The sequence below is a fragment of the Passer domesticus genome, chromosome Z (assembly GCF_036417665.1).
Source record: "Passer domesticus isolate bPasDom1 chromosome Z, bPasDom1.hap1, whole genome shotgun sequence".
Classification (NCBI taxonomy): Eukaryota; Metazoa; Chordata; class Aves; order Passeriformes; family Passeridae; genus Passer; species Passer domesticus.
The window spans coordinates 28,058,628-28,070,531 of NC_087512.1; the positions used below are offsets into that span (position 1 = coordinate 28,058,628).

The window sequence follows — 11,904 nt, forward strand, 5'->3', positions numbered from 1 at the left end:
GATGTTACACGTTTAGGTAGGAGAGAATCTTACAATATTCTGCTACTTCATACAGTGCACTGATTTATAAAATTTAACAGTATGTTCTAATTGTGTTCAGTTGTTATTGCATTATGTGAAAACAGATACCACGACTGAGAAGTTGCAAACATATTCTATTGCTCGAGAATTAGGAAAAAAATGGATTGATATAACCTGTGACTTTCTTCTGGATTCACAATCTTGTAATCTTAAAACTAAGCACACACAAAACAAGACTTAGAAAAATAGTGTGAAAGCAAACAAAAAATCTCTACATTTTCTCTTCAGAGAATGAAAATTAGAGTTTCTTTTTCTGTCTATGCCATTTAATATCCCAGTTGCCAGGACAAGAATATCCCCTTTCATACGATGAAGTTACATATGACAAAAACCACATTTTAGGGAAGATGAAAGTCCTGTTAACAGCAGTTAGCTTTACTTAGATTCCACTGTCTTAAACGTGCTTGCATCTGGGCAAAACCAAAGTCTGTAGTTCAAGAAGAGAAAGTACTCATAATTGGTTCTCAAACGTTGTTTAAACAGTGAGCAGTATCTTATAAAAAGGAGTATTTTTTACCTACATTCCATCTTGTAGTCACTGTGTGTAACGCTGGCATAAACAGCACTGATGAAGGAAAAAAAAATCTGGAAGAAAACAAAGCAAATTTTAAAAAATAGGTAACTGTAAAGAAGGAAGGAGAAAAGTGCAAAGATAAACACTTATGAGAAAACAAGAAACACAACTCAAAATAGATTGGAGGAAAGAAAAAAACCAGATTTTGGGAAATTTTACTAATTGAACAGTCATAAGATTTCCCTGGTGTGTAGCTGTGGTTTATACAGAATTTTCAGGGCAAGTCATGCTTTTCAAAGGCCCACAATATTCACTGCCTGGACAGATCTCCTTTCTAACCTAACAGCATATTCCAAATTAGAACATATATTACATGTTTGTAATATATGCCGTTCTTCAAATAGTGGCTTGACTTGAGCCTTATTCGAAAAACAAACAAACAAACAAAAACAACCATTGTCTTCCATACTTGTTTTTCACTTGGACTAAACTGAATTAGCACAGTCTTTCATATAGCAAAGAAATTATTTTTCCCAATCTAGTACATTCAAAGTTCTACAGTGGTAATTTTCCTCATGTATTCTGACACTGCCCTGTGATTAGGATGATTCTAAAAAGGAACACCAGAGTAAGTTAATAATGATAAATTCTTCCTGCCTCTTGTACTTAACAGGCAAACTCACAGAATCTTTAAAGAAGGGTAAACTCACATTTGCCATAGGACCACTACTAACCACAGGAAGAACAGCAAAATAGATTCTCTAAGAAATCAGGCTTCAGTTCAGAAGACGTTTGACCACATCCAGCAGGCTGGATGTGTTACAGGCCAGGAAGAGCCAGAACTAGAAAACAAATCATCTTACTACAGGCACACAAGAAGATAACGGGATGCCAGAATGACAACAGGTCAACGCCCAGGAATGAATGCTTAATAACTGAGGACACTTCAGAGTACCAGAGAAATCTATTCTGGGCATGGTTATCTTCAAAAGTCTTTTAAATTTCTTCACTAATGAGTATGTTTACAAAATCTGCAGCTGATACAAAGCTAGTGGGATTTGGTGAGCACCACAGAAAAGAGGATTGGAACTGAAATGGATGTTGAGAAATTGCAGAGGCTCAGAGACCATTAAGATAAATTTAAAAAAAAAAAATCAAGTGTCAAGAGTTATTCTTGTAAAAACATACACACAAAACTACACACAGGACTATTTGCTTGGGAAGTACAATGGCAGTCTGAAAAGAACAAAGGGAGAAAGAGATAATACAGTGTAGTTCTCCTCTCCTGTAACATACGACATCAAACCAAACTCTAGAACTTAAGAGACTACAAAATAAATAGGAACAGTAGTGGATTATCTCTGCAAGCCAGCTCACCTTCCTCACACACCAGCTTTATTCTGGAATGTATTCAGAAAGGATCTTTCTAGCAAGATTGTTATTAACCTCTATTTAGCCTTGAAAAGATCTCATTTGAATATTGTCTTTTCAACATAACATTCACAAAAAAACCTTCAGAGTTTAGAGCAAATAAAGCTACTTTGAAACAGGCTCTATCTTTTAAACTCATGAATGCCTATGAAACCTATAGATGAGTGTGTCTCCAGGAAAAAAAAAGGATAAGGGGAAAGAGGCATGAGCACAAGCACATTCATAAAAATTGTATTTGAACATAAGTTTTACTTTTAAATTAAATAGTAATTAACTTTTCCACAACAGAAAGAAATGCTTGAACCAGCTCCAACTGACTTTGTTGTCAATCCTTCCAGGCTGAGATACACTTTACATACAATGGAGTTTTGTATACTCCTATCGTTACAAGCAGCACAACAGATGGTTAAAAAGTAACCTTCCCTCCAGGATTCACCTACATCAGGGAAAGTATTGTTCCCCTTTAACAGACAGGTCAAGACAAGAGCACTGGGGGTCACCAGCCTCTTTGCTCAAGCAGGATCCCCTAGAGCATGGTAGCCAGAATTTTGTCTACTCTGCTTTTGAGTTCTCTAGGGAAGGAAACTCCACAACTGCTCAGGGCAGCCTGCTCCAGTGCTCAATTAGTAGAGAATTTCTTCCTCATATTCGGGTGGATGTTTCTATGTTCCAGTTTCTGCCCATTACTCAGCATTACTAAGAAGAACTTGGCTCCATCCTTGTGACGTCCACCCATCAGATATTTATACATATTGATGTGATCTTCTTTCAGTCTTCTCTTCTCCAGACTGAATAGGCTCGGTCCCAGCTGGGATGCTCCAATCCCCATCTACGCTGCCCTCAGCTGGACATACTTCAGGAGCTACATGCCTCTCTTGTCCTGAGGAACCCAACTGGACACATTGAGTTTCAGACAGTTCCTCTCTGCCCACCTCTACAACCTGTTGAAGTCTTTCTGAAGGACTGCACAGCTCTCTTGGGTACTGGCCACTCCTTCCAGCTTTGCATTGTCTTGCAACTTGCTGAGGAGGCATCTGCCTTTTCATCCACGTCACTGATGAACAAGTTAAACAATACTGGACCGGTACTGAACCCTTGGAGACTCCACTAGAGACAAGCCTCAAATGAGATCCTGTGCCACTGATTACAGCCCTGGGGGATCTGCAGTTCAAGCTCAGGAAATTTGGGCTGGATGAGCGGTCAGTGAGGTTGCAGTGAGAACTGGCACTCATCCAGCCCATACTTCCTGAGCTTGCCTACAAGAATAACACCAGAGAGAGTATCAAAATCCTTGCTGAAAGTCCAGGCAAACATCCACTGCTTTTCCCCCTTATCCACCCAGGTAGTTGCCTCAACATGGAGGGCAATCAGGTTGGTTAAGCATGCTGACTTCTCTTCATCATCTTTGTGTCCACCACATGTGTGGAGGTGGCCTCCAGGATGAAATGTTTCATTACTTTTTCAGGGATTAAGATGAGACTGATTGGCCTGTAGCTCCCTGGGATGTCCTTCTTGCCCCCTTTGAAGACCAGGGTGGTACTTGCTTTCCTCTAGTGTTGCAGCACCTCTCCTGACTGCCACGACCTTTCAAAGATCTGAGAGCAATCATGTCTACTAGTTCCTTCAGCGTTCATAGGTGTGAAGGAACCCATCAGAGCCCATGGACTTGTGGATGGCAAGTCGACTTCTTTATGATTTCCCTGGGCACATGAAAGAACATTTTTATGCAGAAGCCTGAGCACAAAGCCATCTTCTTGGAATGTTCTAGCTTCAGCCGTTTTTCACAGGCCACCCAGACTAAAGCAGCTGGATTCTGCTAAGAACCAGCTGAAATACTAAAATATCATCTTTTCTGCTATTTCTGTTGCAGTGAGTGCAATTGTCTCTGGCAGCCAAGTGGTAGCAAACGCAGAAATAGCAGCCCTAAATGTTACAGCAGGGGTTTCAAGGTGGTGATGGTGAGGTTGCTGTAAACAACTGCAGCTCCCTGGTGGTAATGACCTCCTTTTGGTAGAAGTGTCCCTGCAAGACTACCACTGATACATCAGTTTCTAAACATACTTATTATGTTGGTATCATTCTTCAAATAAGCAATCCTTAGCTCCACAATATCATATCTAGCTAGTCAAAGACATACTTCTTTTTGTAGTGGTACCTTATCTAGTTTGAAAATTTTACATGCTATTTTACCGTTAATGGCCACATCCCAACCATTAATTCAAGTTAAAGACCCTGATATTTTCCTCCTTTTATTATGTTAGATAAATTAATAGGGGGAAAACAAATTTATCCTACAGCATGTGACTCTTCATCATGTTCACATATTCATTATGAACAAAGCTTCAGCTACTTAAGTCTCATATAGGGAAGCCTTACTGACCCAATTAAGTTTTTCATATCAGGTGAACATGCCTCCCTCGACAAAAATGCTCTCATGTTTCCCATCCCCTCTGGATAGATTACAATGAGATTCGATGGTACTTCATCAAAACACAAAAAGAAAAAGCCTCCACACTGACACCAGCAACAGGCATGCTCACACTCTCGTAAAATGAAATCGGCTGCTGCAACCTTCCCAAAATAAACATAATCATTAACTAAATATAGATGCATCTATTTCAGAGTCAAGAGAACCTTTTTTCTTTTTTGCCTAAAAGATTAGCTTTTTATTTATTTTTCTTCTCTGTATGCTTTCCAACAAAAAGAAAGGGTTGACCTGGTTTAGAATGGCTTGAGTATTGCTGAATCCAGTAAACAGTTGCGCTGTTTTGAAAGAAAGCTTCCCCTCCATTATTTAATGTTTGTTTTCTCTTCTGCAGAGAGAAAAGGCAAACAGTCCTCAGATTTACACTGGGGAATGGAGGAGGAAAAACAAACCACAAACACAAATGACTGCCTAATGAGAGTTTTAGTATTAAGGAAAAAAAAAAGAAAAAGCATCTCTTTACCCCTTTCATTTCCATTAGCATAATGTTCCAAGAATGTTAACTACATTATCTCTTAGACACCAGTTTGCAGCTTAAGACAAAGCTAAAACCAAAGCTATAAATTACAAGTGGATCAAAAGATTTACATAATGACATAAGTTATTTCATATATTAAGATTTGAATGATTCAATTTCTTTGATTTTGTTCCCAAGTAAATATTTTTCACTGACAATGGAGAACTGAAAATATAGCCTTTTAATCTTTTTACTTTACTGATACTTTGTGCTGTCCAGTTAGCACTGATTCTTACCTTTCAGAATTTTGGTAATTTACATAAAAAACAAGATTAAGCCAATTAAGCTGGAAAACTACAGGAACAGTAGTAATTAACACTGTATTGCCAGCATCTTAAATTGGTGATTTGAACAATAAAAAGAGCTCCAAGCTAAACACCATGTAAACAATTTCTGTTACTTTAAGACCACAAGGTGCATTTGGTGCCACCAGCACTGCTTCAGGTCTTTAACTACACCACCAGACCACAATACAGGAACCCCACACCTGAGCTTCTGTAGAGATACTGATTTTACTCGGGTTCCTATGAAGATTCTTATTCCACCGCACAAAGTCAAATTTTACTTTCAGAATGGCAAATACCCGCCCATATGACATGCTCTTAAAAAGATGTAACTACCTGTAACACCACATACAGTGGTCTGGCTGTATTTTTTTTTTATCTCTGCATCCCGCGTTCAAGAAAAAAACCAAACCCCCAGCGAGGTGGGCCCATTATTTTAATAGTACTTAAGCGGCTGTTACATGAACAAGTAAGTATAGCTTGTACCAAAAACATGACAGCTCTGCAGCCCCTACTGCAAATCACGTAAACCACCTAAAGCATTAAAAAAAAAAAAAAAGAAAAACACAAAAAAAAACAAAAAAAAAAAAACCCACCCAAAACAAAAAAAAAAAAAACACCTCAAACAACATCAACAAAAAAAAAAATTAAAAAACCCGCCACTAGGATACGGAATTGAAAAGCGTCCTTCCAAACCAACTTTAAAACATCTATTCAAACGGAAGCAAGCAAGACAGAACAAACACGACTGCACTATCTTCCCTCCCAATCCTGCAGAAGAGAGGTCCATCGCGGTTCTTCCCCCGGCCCGTTCGCAGCCCTGCACGGCGACGGACTGCGGGCAGCCTCGGCGCCGCTGCGGAGCCGGAGCCTGCCCCACAGGCCGGTTCCGCTGGAATGCTCTCAGCAGCCCGCCGCCACCCACGACAGCGCCCGCTGCTACCGCAGAGAGGGGACGGGCTCTAAGTTTTCCCCACCACGTGTTTTTTTTTTAAGGGGAGGGAGACAGCCGCCCTGGGCACACACAAACACAGACACACACACAAACACAGACACACACACACGCTCACTCCCAACAGCCAGACACAGCTGATCCCAGGCCCGTCAGGCTGGCTCCTCCCCGCCCCTCCAGCGGGGCAGAGGCACAGCGCAGTTCCAGCACCTTCTCCACCTCTTCCCCAAACTACTCCCGCGAGTGCCGCCCGCGCCCTGCTGCCGCCTTCCCAGGGAAGGAGGTCCTGCCGCTCTCTCCGCGCCGCAGAGGCGAGCTGGGAGGGGCGCGGGGGCGCGAGCCGCCACCGCCGCGCGGCCAGCGCGGGAGCACAGCGCGCGCCCTGCGCACGGCGCCGCGGAGGGCAGCGCACCCCGCCCCGCGCGCCTGCACACCTCCACCCCCCCCGGCCTCCCGAATGAGCGACAGCTCCGCAGGCCAATAGAACCGCCCCTTCTACGCAAGGGGGCGGGCACTCCCTGCCCGGCTGACCAATAGCAACACCGCTGCCTGAGCAGTGGCGTCCGTGAAGGGGGGGCCGGAGGAGGGGCAGGAGTTTAGGAAGAGGAGGGAATGGCTGTCATCAATGAAGTCATGTTCGTAATCTAGTCCCTCGCTCCGGTTCTGGACTCGGATGACTCACTGAGGGGGGAGAGGAGCGACAGTCAGCACGGCGCTCCGCCCGGGCGGAAGGTAAATACAACTTGCAACTCGGTCCAACCGTGTCAGCTCCCCGTGCCCGGCAGGGTCCTTTATTGTCACCGGCTGTGCCGGCCCGCGCCGTGCCCACCTTCCCTCTCCCCTTCGCTCCCCTTCCCCGGGCACGGCCCCGTCGGTCCCAGCCGCCGCCGTGCCACCTGCTTCCTCTCCCCACCTTTCCCGGCGCCCGGCCCTCCCGAATATTTATATCCCCCAGTGGGTGGAGAGAAGAAAGTTTTGATCTGGCATTATTCTGGAATAATCACGATGCGGATCGCCGGAGTGGGAGCGACAGAACCCCCACGGAGTCGCCGGTGGCTGACTCGTGAGTCAGCGGCACTCTGGGTCTTGCCGCCCAGTGAGCGTGTCACGGGCTGCGGGCGAAGCGGCCCCGGGAGAAATGGCTCTTTGGGGAGCGACAACACACACGGACGGGCCGGGGGAGGCTCCGCTGCAGCTGCCGAGGGTCGCAGGGTGAAGTTCAGGGTGTCCGGAGGCAGCAGAGCGCGGTGCGGTGGGGCTGTTTCTCGGCCGTGGCACACGCTGGCGCAGACCCAGCCGAGCAAGGGGAAGTGGGGAGGCATGGGGAGGGAGGAACATGGTGCATGGGGGAGCGGTCTCGCCTGCGAGGAGAGTAGCGGCATTCCCCGGCACAGCCAGGGAGGCCATGATCCGGATAGTCGCTGCGTGCCTGTCACAAACATTGCACACACCGGGGAGGGGGAAGAAGCGGGGGCTGGGACTTTAGCCCGACAGGGCTGCGGCTCCTGTTGCTTTTCGGTCTCTTGTTTTTAACTGTGCAGTCACTCCTGCTGTAAAGGTGTCGCGGTTTACTTCCCAAAATAGCTTGCATGTCGTCTTACCCCTCCCGTTTTCCCTGCAGAAATTCGCCCCCCTCCTCCTCCCCACCTCCAAGCAGAGTAGCACAAAACATGCGCTTACAATTTTGGAATCGCCTGCCAAGCAAAAAAGCGTTTTATTTCCGGTGTGCGCGGAAATTTATTTTTTTTAACCCGGCCGGGCGGGAGCGAGGATGCAAACGCGCGCGGATGCTCAGGTAGCTGCGGCTCGCCTGCCCCTATGTCGAGAGAGGGGACGGCGGTGTTTTGGCACATGGAAAAGTTCTGTGTCCAGCTGGAGGCGGGGGTGGGCGGCAGTGCGCTTGCTGCAGCCAGCTGCCGGGCGGGGCCGGAGGGCAGCGGAGCCCGTCCCCGGGCCGCTGCGGGGCAGAGGCGGGAGGCAGCGGCGGCGGCGGCGGCGGGGGGAGGACAGGAGGGTGGGTGGCCTTTCTCGTCCCTCCGCCTGTGCAAGCGGCGGCGGATCAGGAAGTCACCGCCGCCACACACAGGCGCACAGACATGTTTGGTCGGCGTGACATGGTGGCGGAGGGAAGCAGAGGCGGGGAGACGGGCCCAGCCCAGCCCTGAGGCATGACCCGGCTGCTCGCCCGGCCGCCCGCCCGCCCGCCCGCCTGCGGCCGAGGTACGGGGCCGTGCGCGGGCAGCGCCGTCAGCAGCGCACCCGCTGCTTCATGGAGGGGCGAGGGCAGGCAGCAGCGGGGCCGCATTTCCAGACAGGGACGTTTTACAGCCTGTCGGCCGGGGAGAAAACTTTCCAGAAAGGCCGGAGGGGGGGGGAAACAGGGCCCTGTTGGTTGTGCGCGCCCGCCCCGGCGCCTTGGCGGGGGAGGCGGCGGGCGGCCCGGCGCCGAGGCCTGCGCGCCGCCCGTCCTGCAGGGCCCGAGCACCCGAGGGCAGAGCAGCGCGGCTGCCGCGGAGGGAGGGAGGGAGCGGCCGCCCTGCCCCGCCGCCTCCCCGAGCACCCTGGTCGCCCGCCGTGGCTCTTCCTTGTGTTCACGGTGCAGAAATGGAGTTTCTTACGTTGTCTCCTCCCCTCTTAAATTTATAATGGTGGAACTACAAACTGTGCACGGCTGGAAAAGTTACAGTTCTTCTAAACTCGACCTGAAGTTACAGTTTAACGATTGGCTTGGGTCGTTTTTTGTTTTGTTTTGTTTTTTTTTTCCTTGAGCGTGCGTTATGGTCAAGTAAATGGAGTGTAAAAGTGTCTGCAGATTACATACATCGTACCGAATTTGTTTTTTCTTGATGTCTAATTCATATGTTTGATATTCGGACTTGACGAATGTTAGGCTAATGCTGTTCTTTTTAGGATGTATTTTTATGAATGTTTATGTGAATATGAAAATGTAAGTAAAAAACCAGCTGAATAATTGAAGATAAAAAGTTGTTGGGTTTTTTTCGGTTTTTTTTTTTTTTTGGTTTTTTTTTTTTGGTAGCGGTTTTTTCCGCTGTAAGTGTTCTGCATGCTTTCATTGAAGAATTGATCTGGAGTCTGCCACACGGCGTTGTTCCGTTTGCATTCTCTCCTGTTTTGCTTTAACTTTTTGAAGTGTTAAGTGGTTTTAAACACAGACCCTAAGACCCAAACGATAAACACTGTACCAGAATTTAATTCCTTTGGTAGTGTACCAGTTACTTGTTCGGGGTGGGGCAGTCTCCTCTGTGCAACTTACTATTGTTGTGCAAATACGGGCACACTTTCCCTTTGGGAACCTAATTGCCCTATTACTGTCTCTGACTTTGTTTCTTTTGTCCTTTTGTGACTCTAAGGAAAAAAAGTAGTGTGTCAGAAGGATAGGCTTGCCTCAAGGCACGTTTTTATGTCTGTATATATATCAGTAATGGAAAGCAAAAACACTATGAATAGTGAGCTTTTAAAATTTAAAGTGGATCATACAGCATATGTGGACTTGCGAGAGGTGAGAGTATATCTTCATTAAAAACATTATTTCTCTCATGAGTTATTTCTCAGCTTTAAGACTGATATTTCTGTGGTATTGCGTGTGCCAAAAGAGTTTGTTCAAAGCAATCTTAGATAGTTTGTTCATTTCTGAAGTAGTCTATGAACGTTTCTTGTCAAGCTTGAAAAGTGCTTTCAACAACACCTGAGGCTTGAAAATTTACAGGAGAAAAGGTCCTTCAGCTCGCATACCTATATTACATATATTTGTGACAAAGGCGTGTTTGAAATTACTATCTCCATATATATTTTTCTCAGTTTTTGTGGACCTTTGAAGTTAAGGTCAAAATATGCGCAGTAGCAACTTAACAAATGTCTACACTTTGCCTCTGTTTTTTGTCTGGATGAGTAATATTGCTGTGAACTACAAGTGATTCTTTTCAGAAGGAAACTCCTCATTCTTTGTATGATTTAGAATATTTTTGCAAATTACTCATCAAAATGTCTGTTACATTTCTGTGTGTTTCCTGCTTCTGTCAGAATTATCTATGTGTAATAGGTGTTTCCTGGACCTCCATCACTTTTGGACTTCATCAGATTAGGTTGGGGTTTTTTTTTTATTCTCTACTGGAGTAGTAAACACAACATTATGGCATAAAAATCACTTGTCATAAAATTGGCATTAGAGAAAAGCTCATGTCTTATTTCCAAGATAAAATAGAGAAGTCTGAGTAAGGGAAGGAAGTAAAGCTTTCTTAAACACGGCTTTGATGATTTGTTAATACAGTAGAATGGGAAGACTAACACTGAAAATTGTTTTCTTTGTTTCTGACTTGTACAAAATCATTACTTATTAGGCATTAATGTTTTCCTGTTTGTCTCAGTTGGTAGAGAATATTTCCTATTTATCACTTCTGAGTTTGAACACCTAGGTGGATCACTTAGGTGCAGGACATTGGAGAAAATGTTAAAATGATGTTTGTTTTTACAGAAAATATATATTTTAAATACTGGTAGCTTGTATTTAAAACAATTTTCTCCCTTCTTCCTCCTCTTGTTCCCTGTTTAAGTAAAGCCAAGGCCTGTCAATAATACGGTGCATTCCTTTCCTTCTGCCTGCATCTCTTATGGTTTTTTATTTAGAAACAAATGAGAAGACAATGTTCAATAACTGGAGCTAATACCTGTAGTAAAGCTCACAGCATGAAAACTGAATCCATGACCATTCGCTAGTGTCCTGTATCAGCTTTCTGTGCCTGAAATTTACAGTGGAATCTACATACATTGTAAACATGGCATTGATTTTGGACATGGTCTGATGGCAGTTAACTTTTGGCTGTAGCTATCTGCTCTCTTCTTTTCCTGAAGGCTACTGTCCTCTGCAGCAAATCTATCAAGAAGGATCATATGTCTATGCTGTAGTGTCTTCACAGTAAAGCCTGGCAGTGTAGCTTAGCCTAACTTGTGTGCACTCCGATTTGTGGTTATGCCTTTTGACAGTCTGGAGTACTTTCAGCTCCCAGCTGTTAAGAAGTTATTTTTTGCTGCTGATGTTAGTTTCTCCTGAGAGGGTGGGCTGTAAGCTAGAGCAGCTGAGAAAAGTTGAACTCTGTATAAAGCTGTAATATCTACGCAGTAGGAGTACGCATTTCTACAAAAATATTTCAAGGTGAGGAGTACTGAGTATTATGCTAAAGTAAACTGTCCCTTGTACTACATGACTCCATAATGAAGTTTCTGGTGTAAGCATTCCACCTGTTTTGCGAGTTCTGTGGGGGTACCTGCAGCAGTTTCTGGCAGAGATCTAGACATGCAGCTAAAGGAGTGTTGCAGAGGTTTTTTTCTTCTGGCCTAGGTGTCTGGATAAGTAATTAAGGTTCAGCATTTCTGGTTCTGTGGTTTGTATTTTAAACTAGAGATTGCCTTGCAGAAGGTTTTCAAGTTACACTGACATGCCATACGTGAGTATGCAAAGGCAGGATCTCAGCTGTTAGTGTCTTTGGCTTCTCTTACGTGAACTAATAACTGGTATATGTTAGTTGAAGATTTGAGTCTTCTCACTAATTTTTTTGTTGTTTCATGTAAACCGATTTTTTGATTGACTTGTCATTTAATGAAATGACAGTAATTAAATCATGA

The 11,904-nt window shown here is 44.9% G+C and overlaps 1 protein-coding gene and 1 long non-coding RNA gene across 19 annotated transcripts in view; one reads left to right on the top strand and one right to left on the bottom strand.

Moving 5' to 3' along the window:
- Positions 1-6,703, bottom strand: part of LOC135291203 (uncharacterized) — a 79,775-nt gene extending 73,072 nt beyond the window's left edge. For 6 of the 12 annotated variants that reach the window (XR_010354069.1, XR_010354071.1, XR_010354070.1 and 3 more), the window contains exons 1-2: positions 4,743-5,883; positions 603-666 (exon numbers count right to left, since the gene is read on the bottom strand). This is a non-coding gene — a long non-coding RNA (uncharacterized LOC135291203). Of the gene's footprint in view, positions 1-598; positions 667-4,742; positions 5,884-6,474 lie in introns of those variants that run through there. The other 6 variants (XR_010354064.1, XR_010354073.1, XR_010354066.1 and 3 more) reach the window with 6 other exon arrangements.
- A 112-nt stretch (positions 6,704-6,815) lies between these two features.
- SMARCA2 (SWI/SNF related, matrix associated, actin dependent regulator of chromatin, subfamily a, member 2) overlaps positions 6,816-11,904 on the top strand; it is a 118,620-nt gene continuing 113,531 nt past the window's right edge. For 3 of the 7 annotated variants that reach the window (XM_064405229.1, XM_064405224.1, XM_064405231.1), the window contains exon 1: positions 6,816-6,996. Coding sequence is in view for 1 of the 7 variants with exons in the window: in XM_064405230.1 (XP_064261300.1) it covers positions 8,036-8,059 (24 nt within the window). In the remaining 6 variants the exon portion in view is untranslated. Of the gene's footprint in view, positions 6,997-7,308; positions 7,328-7,490; positions 7,512-7,924; positions 8,060-11,904 lie in introns of those variants that run through there. The other 4 variants (XM_064405228.1, XM_064405226.1, XM_064405225.1 and 1 more) reach the window with 4 other exon arrangements.